Below are 16,494 nucleotides of genomic sequence, written 5' to 3' on the forward strand. Positions count from 1 at the left end.
GGTCGGGTAATGGGCTGCCTAATTCACTACTCGCATTTCTGGATAACCGCAATTTCGGATACCCGAAAACCTGGGCACCCGGTTATGAACACCCCTAATTAGAGCTGCCTTTACACATCTACCTGAACTTGAACTCGCTAAGCCTGCACTATGTAATCCACACTACATTCGTCCTCGGTAATGGTACATTCAGCAGGAGGATCCTTATTCAAGTCAAAAACCTCCCATACATCATCATTCAAATCATCATTCACATCAAAAATGTTCACTTTCATCACTGTATGAACAACTATATGAACTACAACTTACGTATGTTCCCCCCTCCATATCCTGGTTCCAATTCACAACAATACACACCTAACCAAACCAATCAAAAAATTAATTAAAACGTAGTTTTCCCTAATCATAATAAAACACAAATCAAGAACAAAACACCATAACAGGATCAACACATGTCATGAAATAGCAGAGAGTAGATATTTCCGCCTATATAAGTAGTTCATTTACCTTTTACCCATTTATAGTTCACATGTACTAACTAGTATTTCATGTATGATTGTTGGTATTACCAGTACGTACCATTAACGATTTAGATGGTATACAAACGTTAACGTTGTTGATATATTTTATCTTCAGTATGATAATGTGTACCAGCAACACTTGTATTCATACATGATGGTATTTTTAGAATTGTGTATTGTTGCATAACTAGAAGATAAGTAACTATAAATCAAATACAAATTAATCAATTACTGAAAATTATACTTTTTGACGCATACTCAAGAAAAAACAAATGTCACCATATTGTTCAATTTCTCAAAATTCGACTCTCAAATTTCAGTTCTCAACATTAGGAAACCGATTTCATAAATATGAAACTAAAATAAATTGTTTAATTTCTCAAAAATTTGTCAAAATTCAGTTCTCAACTTCAGGAAACCAATTTAATTTTTTTGGGTACAAAATAAAACAAATCAAAATCATAACTTACCCCAATCATCTCATTATCTTTGTTCCCCGAATTACCATAATCCCTTCCACCAACCGCACCTACCACCTACAAATCTTCACCAAAACTTTATTTTCATATCCATAGCTGTAGCTCACTCAATTTCTGATGTGTCTATTTTATATAGTATTTTACCCCCGTCCCTTGATCATAATTAGTAGTGTTTTTGGCTCTTTAGAGCCACTTTTATTATTAATTGGTGTTTTCTAGTGTTTTCTAGATTTGGTTGACTTTTGCAGGGATTTATACTTTTGGAGTATTTTCCCGAGATATTTTGGAGCAATCACGAGCACTGGAGAAGCACGACCAGAGTTTATAGCCCAGGGCCGGTTAGAGCCATCGAACCGGTGATTAAGGGCTTGGTATGTGTGATACCGGGTCATTTGGACCGAGTATTCAAGACCCGAAGAGGAACCCCAGATTGGCCCGAAGAATTGGAGCCCAATCGTAGTTCAAATTGTGGCCCAAGAGAGCCGCCCGGCCAAAAAGGCTAGCGCCCGGAGGCGCGCCCGAAGGGCGGGAGAAGCAAAGGTCGGCGCCCGAAGGCGCGCCCAATCGGGCGGTTCCTCGCCCGATCGGGCGCGTGTTATTGTTAACCGCCCGATTGGGCGCGTGTTATTGTTAGGAGACGATTAGCGTCGTTTAAGTTTGTTTTAGTTTAGGATTCTTACGGAGTATAAATACTTCTCCGCAAAACGAATTTAGTACTTTTCTTTACCTTCTTTTTACTCTTTCTTAATTTTTCTGAGACTTTCTCTCTCTAAATCTTTTCTCTCTCCTCTTAAACTCTTAGTATTATTTTCTCTCTATATAACTCTTGGTTTAATTTCAGTAATTTATTCTCTTTCTTTGATCATGTTTCCTCTAATATTCTTGATTAGTTTAGTTTTAATTATGTGTGAGTAGTTTTATTTCTAGGGTTTGTGGGGATCCATAAATAATATGAAGGGGTAATTTATTATTGTTAATTGTCAATGTTAGATTAATTTCCTATTGATTGATTTAATGCTTTGTGACTAGATTTGCGCGGATCTTTTATGCATGAGTTTGGCAATATTGATTCGAGATTCGACAGATGAGAATTGATGTTTAGGTCTAGTTTCAATAGGCAGGTTAATTTATAAATGGTTGAGTCGAGATTCGAAAGATGAGATTTAATACCGGTAAATTAATTGTGTGATTGTAATACGTAGTGAAAGCCCTTTATGATCTGATTAATGTATGCATTGATGATTGATTATTATGTTTTACCCTGAAATATTATTTATTGGTGAACCTATACCCTAGGTCTTTTATTCATTGTTTCTCCACCCACTTTTATTATTTCCCACTTTTACTCTTAGTAGTTTAGTTTCCTTCTATTATTATATTTTGGTTACTTTATAATCTAGATTATATTAATTAATTAGGAATAGAAAGACTCGTTTCTCTGTGGATTCGACCCTACTTCCCTATCTACATTAGTTAGAGGATTTAGGAATTACTTTTGATTAGGGGATACGATTTTACCCTGTCAATTTCCGGGAATTAATTACTCGCAAAATAAGGGCTTCTCTCAAATTTGGGGCCTTTACATCACTTTGGAGCTTCAATTTACTGTTTTGTGCATTTCTCTTGCTTTGAGGTGGGGGAATAGGGGAGGGAACTCCATTAATTATTTCACCAAAATTTGAGAGGGAAAAAATTGGGGGAAATTTTGGGGATTCTATTCCCTGCTGTAGTTTCATTGTTGTTGCTGGTGAAATTTTGGGGAGCGAATCTGATTTTACAAACTGGTGGTCCTCTTCTCTTTTTTATTTATTTTGTTTTATTAAGCCTTTTTATTTTATTTTTTCACCTAGTTGAGTCCAAAGTATAGACCAATAAAATCTCTTTTACCTCATTGGGTTTTGACTTTATTTCAAAGCTGATGCATGAGTTTTATGTATCTACCCAACAATATACTACCTCCTTTAAGTTTTATTTGCAACTTTGAGGTGCAACACGGATCCCAAGTCAAAATTTCATGATGGTGATTATAGAATGAAAGGGTTTGTGATTAAGGAGGAGAGAGATAAATTAAACAAGATTAATAAACTACCCAAGCCACCACTATTAGAAAACAACTTGTTTCCGACGGAAACGGAGACACCCCAAAATCCATCGGAACCGGTTGCAGGAAAAGCCCTTGTAGGAAAAACGACATCTTTTGACAAAATTCCGTCGAAAAGTGTTTCCGACGGAATTTTTTCGTTGGAAAAGGTTTTTCGAGGCCGGAAAAATCCGTCATAAATCTACGACGGACACAATTCCGTCGTATAATTTCGAGGAAATTTCCGCGGAAATTGCAACAAAAATAAAAAAAAAATACGTCGCACCACCATCAGCGCGGTGTATCACCACCACCGCCACTACCACCCCCGAACCCTAAACCCAACTAAGCCTATATGCACCAAACCCTTACCCAAATCCACCCACTGCCACCACCAAACCCTTACCTATGCCTAGACCAAGATCCACCCAGACCCATACCCAGACCCAACACCAACCAAAACCCCACCAAACCCATACCCAGATCCAGCCAAACCCACCTCTCACCAAATTAACCCACACCACCCTAACCCTTAGCCCCTGGCGGCGATTTGGAAAACCCAGCAAAGACCACCGCCACCAACAACCCCCCCACCACCACCACCGCAATTACCCGAACTCAAACCCCCCACCACCGCCACCGCAATTCATCCAAAAACCATAAAATAAAAAAAAAGTCTCACAAGCCAAAAATAAGTAAAGAAAAATATAACATACATGTCTTGAATTTCACAAAAAAAAAAAAAAAAAAAAAAAAAAAAAAAAAAAAAAATCGAAATTGGCTTGAATTTGGGTTTTAAAGGTCAAATTCGACCATGAAAACTCTAGAAGCGAATTTGACATGAAAAACCTTACTTTGTTCATAAATTAAAACCTTGTTCATTAATTCACTAGTAGAAAAAACATAGTGGTTTTAAAAATCCGCCTGTCATTTACCCAATTTTTTTTAAAAAACAAACCCTCTAATATTGAATGGCAAGCGGTTTTGGCGAGAACCGCTTGCCAATATATATAATGACAAGCGATTTGGGGTTGAATCGCTTGCCATTAGATATATTGGCAAGCGGTTCAACCCCAAACCACTTGCCATTTTTAAAAAAAAAAAAAAAAAAAAAAAAAAAAAAAAAAAAAAAAAACCCTAAAACTAATAGTACTTGTAGCCGCCCACCCCTTATTAGCTCCTTCTCCCTTCATTTCCCTATTCTCTCTACTCTTTCTTTATTCTCATTTTCGCTGCTCTCTCTGTCTCTCCTCTTCCATATCTCCCGTTCTCCCTCTCTCTCTTCTTCTCTTCCCTTTTCATCTTCGATCTCCTTCTCTCTTCTCTGTCCTTCGCTCCTCTCTTCTTTCACTTTCTCATCTCCAAAAATTCGAACCAAAACCGGATAATAAAACCCCCAGTAAAATTTCGAGCAGATTTCGAGGACAATTTCGAGCAAATTTCGAGTACGATTTCGAGAAAATTCGTGCATGCGTGTGGGTGTTCAAGTTTTTAGGGTCCCATGAAAACTCTAGATTTAAAAAGACAAACCACAATCACATATATGACACATGTCATCATAATTCACCCATATGTCACATAACACATCCATTAATATTGCCTCTTTATACACCCTTTCAAAGTAAAAGATAAAATAAAATGTTATTGAATACTTAAGTCTTTATGCATTCCTAACTTGCAAATTTGAGTAAGAAAATGGAGTGTTCCATCTTCACTATAAAAAAAAAAAGTTGTACTCCTCTCTATATCTCTTTTAATGTAAAAGTTAAAACAACAAATTATTTAATGTTAAATTCTTTATGTGTTCCAAACTTTTAAATTATAAGTAAGAAAATTAAGCAAATTATTACAAAAAATCACCGACACATACAACACAAATAAGCAACACATTTCATGAAAAATAAAATGAGCTACAACCCGTTTGTTAAACGGGCCAAAATGATAGTTTTGCACTTTTGCTCTATCTTCCACCATGAAGAAGTCACGAGCACGATGTAATAGGTGAAAGGAAAAATTCCGAGCACAATGTAATAGGTGAAAGGAAAAATTCAACTGAAAGGAAGGCCATTATGCTCAGTTTAAACCAACTACTCAAATGATACTGGTACCAATTCTTGTACATCACGAGAGGTTGTTATACTTACCCGGGTGTACCATACACGCATGAGTATTTGTTCTCATTTTGATGATTTTTTTTTATTATTATTTTTTTTTATGATCAAATGAATAGCAAAAACTAACCTTAGGTTAGCTGGGTATATGCTACGCCCGGGTATACATAAAATATTCTAGCACATCCTCTCTAGTAAAGCAGCAATGACTAAAGGGGGAAAAAATAATTAACTTACGACATGTAAAGTGGATACCCTAATTTTTTCTTTATGGAAGGGTTCTCCCTAATTTTTTTCCATTATTTCCATTCAAATAGAGAAAAATAATCAGAAAGATTAAAATTTACAGTTTACAGATCTGTAACTTTGAACATAATAATTGCTATTGTATTTGTCACAAGGGAGATCCCTTCCACTTTAATCTGTCAAGTCCATCAACAATCGCCCTGCGAAACTCACCATTATGAAGAATGAAAGATGATACGTGCCCGCCACTAACCCACCTCACTTCTGATCCTGGCCAAGCTTTCTGAAGCTCCAGCACTGAGTGATTTGGTATATACCCATCATCCTGAAACGCATAAACATGGTCAAGATATAAGTTCAATCGATTATTATTTTAATATTGCCCTCTAGCCAGGAAAATCCTGCAATCCGTCCACATATACAGAAATGTATACACACTGGAATAAAAGATGGGCTCATCAATGCTTAAAAAAACCATCCAAACAGATGAATCTTATAAAACACAAATGCCCGAGAAAGTATACACATACACAAGTAGTCAAGTACACAACTAACAAAGGCTAATGCATATTTCAAATGACATAATTCGTACATTTGAAGAATGTCTATGACTTAGTTTTAAAGGTCGCAAGGCACACCAATGCGCAAAAAGTCCTTAAAGCCTAGGCGCAAGGTAAACGCACATGCCTTTTCTAGGTGAGGCGCACTGTATTCATATAGAAAAGAAATAATAATTTCAATTATAAGTGTAAAAATGAAATTATGAGAAAAGGTGAAAGGGCCATGTGATCAATAATAAGGGTTCTTCAAATCGAATTATAGGATATGAGATTTCTCTCCCCACTAGAATTGAAGAAAAACTGCCCATAACAAATTCTCATGGTATACTTGAATAAAAAAAACTTACACAATAGCTATTGATGCTTTAAAACATTGAGCGCAAAATAAGGTGCAAAAGCGCAAAAAGCAACCTAGAAAAAAGCACAAAGGCGCTAACTCTCGAGCCTCACCCTGCCTTGCGCCTAGGCACACTTTTTAAAACTAAGGTCTATGATTGAGTATATTTGGGGTTAATAGCCTAATACATCTTGTGCACTCTTCTAAGCAATATTAGACTTTGTTTTCCTCACCTTATAGTCACTTATTTCAAGTCAAATAAGTTCAGCTAATATAAGTGGCAAGTAGCTCCAAATGAGCTAATAAGTTCATCTAAAATAAGTTTGGGACTCATATGTTCAAATAAAAATTTGATGGCTCAATTCTCCCCTCATTATTACTTATTTCAGGTTTGATAAGTTTTAAAAAGATAAGTTTAAGGCTAATAGGTTCCAATAAGATGCCCGTAAAAAAAAAATAATAAAAAAAAAAATAAATAAGTGGAGAGAATCCTGACTTGCTTGTGTGTCTCAAACCATTTTCTTGGGTGAAAAAAGAGGAAAGAAATAAAAGGACCAAGGGAGCAGAGGATTATATCAGCATCAGAGGTTAATAGGATTGGCATGAATTTGACTAGCCACAAGAAGCAGAAAAGGAAACAGAGCATGTAACCCACAGGATAATTCAAATTATACTAATTGGAGAGTGCATCTATGCAAAAATGATTGTAAAAATTAAAATTATGACAAAATCGCTATCTTACAACATCATTTAAAAGTTTAATATGAGAATCCTAATAAAAATTTCACTACACAGGAATTCATAGGAAGAAAATAACACTAGATTAACAGACATATAAGAAACTGAAAAGGCAAAAAGTTTTGCCATCAAGAAGAGTGAACAGTGCAGCAGTGACTATAGTACTAAACTGCATTTTCAAAAGCATCACATGTACCCCGAGAATGGTTCAATGTGAACTAAGGGTTTGGCAATGATCAAACAATGCAAACATCCAGATGAAAGAGATACAATGATAGAAAGCAAAAGGTTCAGAAGCTTGTTTTACTTTCTTTTAGACCTAGTTGAACAGGTGTTCATGAAGTAAGTTAGATAATTCAACATTAATACAGTATAGCACACTTGTTCAGCTAATACAAATAATATAAACCATTACTGCCTGAGCATATGAAAAAGGTCACTTACAGTAGCAGCAACAAATATAACTGAATTAGGATTTTTAGGAATTGGAAAGCGGGTGACATCTGTGAGAGACAGCACCTCTCTCATCCTCTGTCTGACATCTTCTTGAGTCAATGTAGCCTGCTGTACTTCAAGTTCAGCTCTCAATGCGTCCCATGCAGTAGCATGCTTCAGAACGCCTTCACAAAATGCTACAACAGCAGAATGAGGGGAGAGAAACGGGAGGGTTGCTATTGGCGTAGGGTGCAAAGATCCAACCATCGCAGCATGCACTCCACCTAGTAGAAACAGAATTGATCGTCACATATGTTTTATTTGGTCTGAAGGCAGAGCTCTACATAAAATGGTCAAGCTAAAAGTCTAAAACGTATATTAGAGTTTTTAGACAATGGCTAAAATCTTAAACGTTCAAGTAAAAAATTTCAGCATTCAGAATTCAGACGCCTAACCCATGCTAAGTCCACAAACACCAAGCTTGCCAAACCCTTCCTCATCTAACCAGTGTAAAAGAGACCGAGCTTCATCTATAGTCGCTCTACCTAATAGCAACAAATCACTTACACAACGAAGTTTTGAGCCATATTGAAGCATGGGACGCCTCTGTCCATAGAAAGGGCTGCAAGTTGTCAAGATTATGGAGTTAGAAACTTTAAAGGCCGACAAATATAGATTTCAATTTACCCAACATAAAAACTGACTGATTTGCAATAGTGAAGTAAAATATGACACAGGGGTTCCCACCTCTCAAGAACCATTGTTGCTATATTTTCCTTTAGCAACGGTCCACCTAAACGCAACCTCCGTTCAAAAGTGTGGTCCCCAGTGCCTATGCAAATAGCCATACACATCGTTAACTCATACAAGTATCAAATTTTTGATATAAAAAAATGACTGCAAGTCTGCAACAATGACAGATTGACAAGAACCACAGTATAGCACCACAACATGGAGCATGTAACGTGCATTGCATCACATTTAATGCATTATTACATGATCATTTACAAAATATCAAATTGGCAAAGACAGTAAAACGTTAGTAAAACTGCAAATTGGTAAAACCCGAAACTTATCAGTACAATTAGATTGAGATAGAAAAGAAAGAAAACAACAGCTACAAAATAAATCCACAAACTACCCCAATCAAAATACCAAAAGTTCCAAACTTCCAATTCTGAAAGAAAAGTTCATATTGCTGAAAGTCCACAAGAAGCAAGTTGCTCTTCTTCAACAATTCACATAACAATTCATTTAATTTGGAACACTTAGAAAATTATACAACCAAAGCTTCCTAATGTATTAACTCCTAACCTGACTACAAGACTTTATTCTGCTAGCTATTAAGGGGGTGTTTGGTGCAAATATTGGAGAGGAAAGGAAACAAATAACATGGCAGAAAGAATCATTAAATTCTTACCTTTTGATTTGTTTGGTTTGACCATTAAAAGGATTTACTCAAACTTAACTTCCTTTCTTTTTGTTTAAGGAGGGTAAGGGTAATTGTTACCTTAGATTTTAGAGAGAGAACAAATAGGTGGAAACCATTATCCTTAAGTAATGGTAATTGCTACGCAAACCTTCAAACGAAACACTTGGTAACAATAATGGTTTAGTTGAACCTGTTTCCAACCCAAAATATACCCTTACTGAAAATGCTTTTGATGTTTTCATTGATCACACTACCTGTAAGGCTGTAACTCTATAAGAAACGCGTACAAAAATGCCTTTTCTAAGATGGGATAGCGTAGGATATACTAGGTCTAACATCAAACCAGGCAGTCAGGCACCTTCAATTTGACTACATTGCTCCAATCAATAACATATGTCATCTCACACTCCCCCGTCTAGTAACTCAAATGGAGGAATTTATGGATAACCAATCTTTAAAATTAATCCAGCTAGAGCAATTTGAATCATAATTGAAGAAATTAATTATCAAACAATCAAAATTAACAAGTTTTAACTCTAAACTTAACCAATCATATCAACCTTTCATCAAAATTAACCTCACTAGTTAAGCATACATGCTAATCTAAACTCAAATAATTCATGCTTGAGACTAAATTACAACAAATCAATCAACACTACCATTTCTATAACAAAACTCAAACAATTAATGATCAAAATTATGTCATGGAATCGAAACCGAGCATTAAAACAACAATGTACCTGCAAGATGAACCACACAGGCCATCTTCTCCGGATCAAACGACTTAGGAGTTAGAAAAGCAACCCTAGCAACATGACTTTCAGGGGGCAATGCGCTCAAAAGCTGTTCATCACAAGGAGTTTTGAAAACCCCTTCTCTCAAACAAGCAGTTTTCGTCTCCCAAACAGTTTTCCAACTTGGTTGAATCAATTGAGGCGGCCAATTCTGGCCTTCAATTTCTGGAAAAAGCTGCTTAATTAGCCTTTCTAGCAAATCAAGCTTGGTTCCACCCCAACCTCTTGAAAAAAATAGTGGGCTTATTCTTGTTCTGTGTACAAATGCACCGTATACATGGTCTAATACATAGTGTAACATTCCCAGTTTCACTTTCACTGCCACCATTTCAAACAATTCTCAGAAAAATAATTCACCCAAAAATCCAATTTTTTACACAAATTGGGCGATTGATTTGTATTGAACCCAGAAGATCTTATCCTAAATTATATCAAAAATAATAATAATGACAATATTATTAAGATGATTCACTCAGGAATCTCAACTATAACCCAAACTTATCAATTTGGATTGAACCAAGAAAAGCTTATCCTATAATAACAATGCAGAATCATACCCAGATGCAATTTCAGTATATTTGACACAACCCCATGAAATTTTTCACTGAATATTTCAAATTTAGAGCAATTTGAACAAATTTGTAATTAACCCAGAAATATTTACACTTCAAATCTTCAATGAGGCCAAATTACTGGTAAAAAACCCAGATTATGGAAGCTCATAATATACCAGATCTGGAATAATGAACAATTAGGAAGAAATTTAATGTTTAATAATTGATTTAAAATAAATTGAAGTTTAATTTGAAAAAGGATTTGTTGTTAGGAAAGATAAAAAGATAGAAATCGAAATCAACATTGAGGAGAAGAAAAGAAAACCAGGGGCAGAGGAAAAAAAAAAACTGGTAAAGAAATGGATTGGCAGAAAGGAGAAGATGGGACCCACTATGACGACACGTGGCACCACGACAGGCTCTGACAGTTGATGGGTTAAAGGTCAACATCATATCGTACGACGTAAAAAATAATTATGGATAACATTTGATTGGATTACTCGAATATGCTTAATTTTGTGTTTATGTGAATAAATTGTTGTTCGGTGACATTTAGTGGTGGGTCGGTTGGTCGGTTTTTTTTTTTTTTTTTTTTTTTTTTTTTTACAAAGGGAACACCAAAAAAAAACTAAAAAACAAAAGAAAGCAAATTTCTACGACGAGCAGCTCCAGCTAAGAAATGGGCTTCAGCAATCACTGATCTGGAGACTTTCTGAATCAGACAAGTAGAAAAGGCAGACAAGAACTCCCGAATCTCTTCTAACACCCAAACCACAGAGATATCTTTGGAACCAGAATCCAAAAGAGAAGTAGTGAGGAGCATACTATCAGTATACATTCGAAGCCAAGTAACACCTGTTTCGGGGTTTTCTGATGTCCTGCGGGAGAGTTACAATTCTGAGACTGGAACCGGACGCCTGTACCTGCAAAACAAACGGATGCTCCGGATGATTGGAGATCCGCCTCCAACGGTCAAGTTAGTACTTGATTAAGGAGTAATTAATGCGGAAATTAAAGTGATTGGGTCTCTCTAGGTGAGAGTGTTTAATGTGTGTAATCTGCGTTTTCTGCGTAATCTCCCTTAATGAGGATTAAGGGAGGTATTTATAACCTCGGGAAACGTGCCAATCTAGGTTTAGGTTAACCTTGGGCTGATTGGGCTTCCCTCGGAAGTTGGGCCTAGGTGACCGGTTATCCCAGGTGTCATGGGAAGGACACGTGTCGTGTCGTAATTGGTCCATAGTGGACGGATCATTGCTTCACACGTGGCAGGCTCCTATTGGCCCATGTGACGGACACATGGCGGAACCTGATTGGTCCACTTGTCAGATGGTGATTGGTGGGGAAAAATCCCCTAATCATTTGCCCCTCACAGGTGGCACGTGACTGGTCACGTGTTACCTGTGACAGGTATCGCCCTGTAACAGGCCACGGCCTGCTACAGGTGTCACTCGGCGAGAGGCCGAGAGATTCTCCCGCCAAAATTTTGAATTCTGGAAGTGACCCTTCGCCTTCTCACTTCGCCTATATAAAGGAGTGTTGACTTCGGTCATTTTCACACTTGAAAACTTTGTGAGAGAACATTCGGACCCCTGAACTTGCTCTGACATTTTGGACCCTTTCTGCCTACCGCCTGCTCTGACAAGCCGACTGCAAAGGATTTTCAGAACTTCATCAATCGTCACTCGTTCAGGTAACCGTCGGTTCTCTTACTCTTAATTTTCTCTTTACTTTATTCTTTTTTGAAATGGCACCACGGAAGCACACGACACGACCTAGGTTAGTGATTAACCGGTCACCGGGGACGGCTGAATCTAGGACTAGGAGTGCCGCCTGCCTTTTTCTGGACCCATCTTTGCCCTTTATACAAAGTCCGACTGTATCTGTGTCTATGCAGAGCATGATGGCCAGAACAAAAAAGACTGCCAGGATCTCAAACTCAGACGGCTCCTCCCACAGGGTGCCGATTAGTGAAACATCTGACCAGGCGCCAGATGTGGAAGTGAAACAAAGCGGCTTGAAAGCCGGCAGTTCTGAGGGAGGAGTCAAAGTGACCCCTTCCCATTTTACAGTTGACAATTCTACATTCTCTCCTGCTCCTTTTAAAGGAGAGGAGGCGGGCCCCTCCGGGAGAGGGGAGAAGTCGTCCTCTTCGGACTCGTCAGAGGACGATTCCGAGTCTAGCTCTTCTGGCCATGCTTCTCTGGACACAGAAGAGAAAAACAGTCGCCTACAAGAGGCGAGGCTTTCTCACGCAGTTGAGAAGGGGGACGATTGGGCGGAGCCATCCGCCTCTCACCGAGAGCAAAATACCCCCTACTACTGCACGGTACCTCGGGGCCGGATCACAGCCATGCAAGAGAAAGTGGAGAGCTTTATCGCAAACCACACAATGGGCCCCGACTTTTTAGTGTTCGTGCCGGATCCAGAAGACACAGTCGTCTGGCCGGCTGGTACCAGTTATGATGGCGCCTGCTTTGGCTGCTACGAGGTGGCCATCAAGGCTGGGCTGCGCTTCCCACTACATCCGGCTGTTCAGCGGATCTTGGATGGGTATGAGTTGGGGTTATGGCAGTTAGCCCCGAACTCCTGGGTCAACGTACTCGGCTATGTGGCCGGGTGCGAACTGCACGGGGTGGAGCCGAACTTCGAGGCTTTCGCCCACATGAACTACCTCAGCCGGACCCCTAAGGCAGGCGGTACCGGCTGGTATCAATTGACGAGCCACAGGGGCTACCTCATGACGAGAGGTAAAGCAAACAAATGGAAGGACTGGCGGAGCACCTTCCTTATCATTGAGAGTTCAGACACAGAGCTGAACAAGCGCTTCAACAGGTGGAACAGGAATCCGCCCCTTCTTACAGGCGGTCGCAGCATGCCGCCTGTTCCCCCCAAGGCTAAGAAAGAGATCCTAGATAAAGGACTCTTCAAAGTAGAGTCGAAGGTGAACTCTACTTCAGGGGTACGAGAGCAAGTACCCCTGCACTGCGTCCCGAGCTTCAAATGGCTCTACGACGAGTACTTTTTGGCCGCCTGTGGCCTCAGCAGTCGGTGCTCAAGAGGTAGCCGGCCTGTCGAATACTCTGTTGTTCCATGCATTTCTTGTTATGACTTTTATTAACTTTGCTATTTGTTTTTGCAGCGGACGCCATGAGCAAAATTACCGCCTCCAAGACTGCGGCGGCCATGTTGCGGGCCTCCATCATGCAACAGTCTTCAACCGACTCCCCCAACAAGGGGGCACCCTTGGTGGGCTTCGAACCTTTCACCCTCTTTTTGGAGTTGTGTTTATGCATATACTGACTCTTTTCTTCTTTTTTAGACGGGCGCTCCAAGAGCTTCTTCTTCCCAACAGCCGGACCCCAAGGCCCGGAAGACGACTGTTGCGAGCTCTCCTGGTTCTGCCAGGAAACATGTGGCGGCTGAGAAACAGCCGACCACTTCTTCTAAAACTCCAGCTGGGCCACCTAGAAGTATGAAATTGTCCTTGTAAATTTTAGACTTGCTCCCTCCTTTACTAGGTCTAATCCGTTTGTTTATGCTTGATGCAGCCGGCCCTCAGGAGCCTGACTTGGTCGAGGTGGCCAAGTCTATGATTAAGGCCGTTCCTCCAGCTGAAAGGGAGGCGGTCAGGGGTGTCGGCACCCTTGACCTAGACGGGATTGCAGGGGTCCTTGCTGAGGTATACTTAGCATATTTTTGAGTATTTGAATTCCAGGACGCCTGTTTTCTTTTTTGTTTGGAAACTGACGCCTGTTCCCCTTTTTACTTAGGCCCTGCTCCGAGTGAACGGCCTTCGCAAGTCGCTTGACCGGAAGAACAAAGAGGTAAAGGCTGCAAAAGCTATGGCCGCCTCTGACTGTGATAAGACAATGTTTCAAATTGCCCAAAATGAAGTTCTGACCATTGATATTCTTTATTATCAGGCGCAGGCTACCGCCGCTATCCGGGCTCAGTTAGAGGCGGCCCAGAAGAGGAATAGCGAGCTGGAGGCGACCATCAACAACCTCAAGGCCGAGCTGAGACCTCTTCGCCAAAAGATGTCCTCATACGAAACCTTGGAGAAATCCTTGGCGAGCGTAAAGGAACGCCTGGTGACCCAGGAGAAGAGTCTTACTCAGGAGCTCTCTGAAAAGGCCGAGCAAGAAAAGAAAGAGCTAGTCCGGGAGATGATGGAAGACTCTGCTCAAATCCAGCGCATGACTTGGGGCCGCCTCTTCCCCAATGCCGACTTTGCCTCATGGGAAAAAACGTACCGCCAGTGTTCTGATAGATATAATCAAGAGATCCTGGCGGCTGCTGAGGAAGAGGCGTTGGAGGAGGAGGAGCAGCCGGTAGTGGCGCTTGTGCCGCTTGGGGGTAATGCATCAAAGAAGGATGCAGCTGAAGCCGAGTCCAGCAAGAAGAGTGCTGACCAGGCGGCAGCTGCTAATATTGAAGATCTGCCCCCTTCTTAAGCTTTATTTCTTCTTTCCACGGCCTGCGTGCCGTTTGTTTGTATTTACCCGGCCAGGGGGCCGGGGCTCTGAATATTTTGCCGGTCTTTAATGACCGGCTTCTTTTTAATGAATATTTTTGTTTTGCTTCAAATTTGTTTAAGTATTGAATATTCTGATATCCAATTGTACACTATACCGACTGTTTTACATGGCCGATAGTTGCAGACAGGTACGGATAGTTAGTCACGCCGCCTATGCCCCTGGACGACTGGTTGTCTGTTTCCAGGCTAGACGATCAGTCGGCCATTTATCCAATCGGTATTCGAACCATTTTAAAGACTGGATCCCCTTTAGACAGGCGGTCCTGTCATTTGTAAAATTAACCAAGTAGGAAAGTTGTTTCCTACTTGTCATGCTTTTAGGCTAGAGACTTTAGGCCGTCTAGGCCGACTGTTTCCCGCCATATTTAATCTAGTGTGAACAGGTGCTGTATGAACACCTTTTTAGTTTCATACTAAATTTTTAAGGAGTGACCAAGTAAACATGATTGTTACCTAGTCGCCAAGTAACTGAGTAGTAGAGGTATCAAGCGGTGGGTACCGGTTGTTCCCCTTTATTCGCCAATGTTTGTTGGCTTTTAACTCATAGGTTGTTAGCCTAGCAGGAGTAGTGGTTGAGAGCCCCTGTTTGCTAAAAACAGGCGGACGACTCATACCTTTTAGGCTCCATACTAAGTTTGAGAGAGTGACTATGAGTTAACTTTGGTGTTACTCAGTCGCCGTCACTCCTGCTTGAGTAGTAATGGTACCAGGCGGCGGAGGCCGGCTGAACCTTTTGATTCGCCAATGTTTGTTGGCTATTAACTCAAGAGGTACCCCCTGCATTTATCCCAAGTAATACAGGCGATCATCTGACTCAGATGCCAACTGCTACCACTAGTTTGGTTAGTGATAGAGTTATCCTTGTCTCAAAAACGGCTACGTGGTTGCCCTTGGGGACAGTCGTATAGGTGCCGTGTAATTAGTTTATAGAGCAATGTTCCACCCAAAAGGGAGCTGCTCTCTGCGACGAATTTCATCCGGAGGGATGCCGCCGGACGCCTGCTATGATGTTGGGACAGGTCGTATTAGTTTAAAGATTGGATCAGTTGACAGGTCGTATTAGTTTAAAGATGCTTGTGGAATTGGTTAGTTCTTGGTGAACGTAGGTGCTAAGTAAGAGGAGGGTAGCCGCCTGTTTAGGCACAGGGTCGGCCAGGCCCTGATCATTTTTAGCTAAGTATAAGGGGGGTGGCTGGTGCTTTGGAACCAGTCGGCCCTCTTCTATGGAGAGTAGCCGACTATATATCCAGACGGCATGCCCCTATGGTGATAGAGTAAAATATTCAATGGAGAGTAGCCGACTGTAAAGGTACAGGCGGCATGCCCCTCTGAAGATAGAGTAAAATACTCAATGGAGAGTAGCCGACTGTAAAGGTACAGACGGCATGCCCCTCTAAAGATAGAGTAAAATACTCAATGGAGAGTAGCCGACTGTAAATGTATAGGTGGCCTGCCCCTCTTAAGTAAGAATAAAAATTAAACATGGAGAGTAGCCGACTGTTTGTCAGTAGGCATGCCCCTCTTAAGTAAAAATGAAAACTGAGTATGGAGAGTAGCCGACTGTTTGTTAGTAGGCGTGCCCCTCTTAGTACAAAATTGAATATTAAGTATGCAAACTTTTATTAAGTAGCCCTTGACTATTTATATCATTCAAAAGAAATATTTCT

At 40.3% G+C, this 16,494-nt stretch overlaps 1 protein-coding gene across 1 annotated transcript; it reads right to left on the bottom strand.

Moving 5' to 3' along the window:
• Positions 1–5,439: 5,439 nt before the first annotated feature.
• Positions 5,440–10,688, bottom strand: LOC110691422 (protein ABHD18-like). Its single transcript, XM_021868344.1, has 5 exons — positions 9,680–10,688; positions 8,255–8,339; positions 7,963–8,129; positions 7,517–7,791; positions 5,440–5,762 (listed from the first exon to the last, which is right to left on the bottom strand). Exons 1-5 carry the CDS (start codon positions 10,059–10,061, stop codon positions 5,586–5,588), a joined length of 1,086 nt encoding a protein of 361 aa, XP_021724036.1. The 5' UTR covers positions 10,062–10,688; the 3' UTR covers positions 5,440–5,585.
• Between the last annotated feature and the right edge of the window lie 5,806 nt (positions 10,689–16,494).

Source organism: Chenopodium quinoa, unplaced genomic scaffold, assembly GCF_001683475.1.
Source record: "Chenopodium quinoa cultivar QQ74 unplaced genomic scaffold, ASM168347v1, whole genome shotgun sequence".
Classification (NCBI taxonomy): Eukaryota; Viridiplantae; Streptophyta; class Magnoliopsida; order Caryophyllales; family Amaranthaceae; genus Chenopodium; species Chenopodium quinoa.

Excerpts from the sequence above, each read along its gene's own strand:
- LOC110691422 (XM_021868344.1), bottom strand. The coding sequence starts at position 10,061 with ATGGTGGCAGTGAAAGTGAAACTGGGAATGTTACACTATGTATTAGAC. Across the intron at positions 8,130-8,254 it reads GCAACAATGGTTCTTGAGAG|CCCTTTCTATGGACAGAGGC; the intron begins GTGGGAACCCCT and ends GACAACTTGCAG. Across the intron at positions 7,792-7,962 it reads TGTTTGTGGACTTAGCATGG|GTGGAGTGCATGCTGCGATG; the intron begins GTTAGGCGTCTG and ends TGTTTCTACTAG.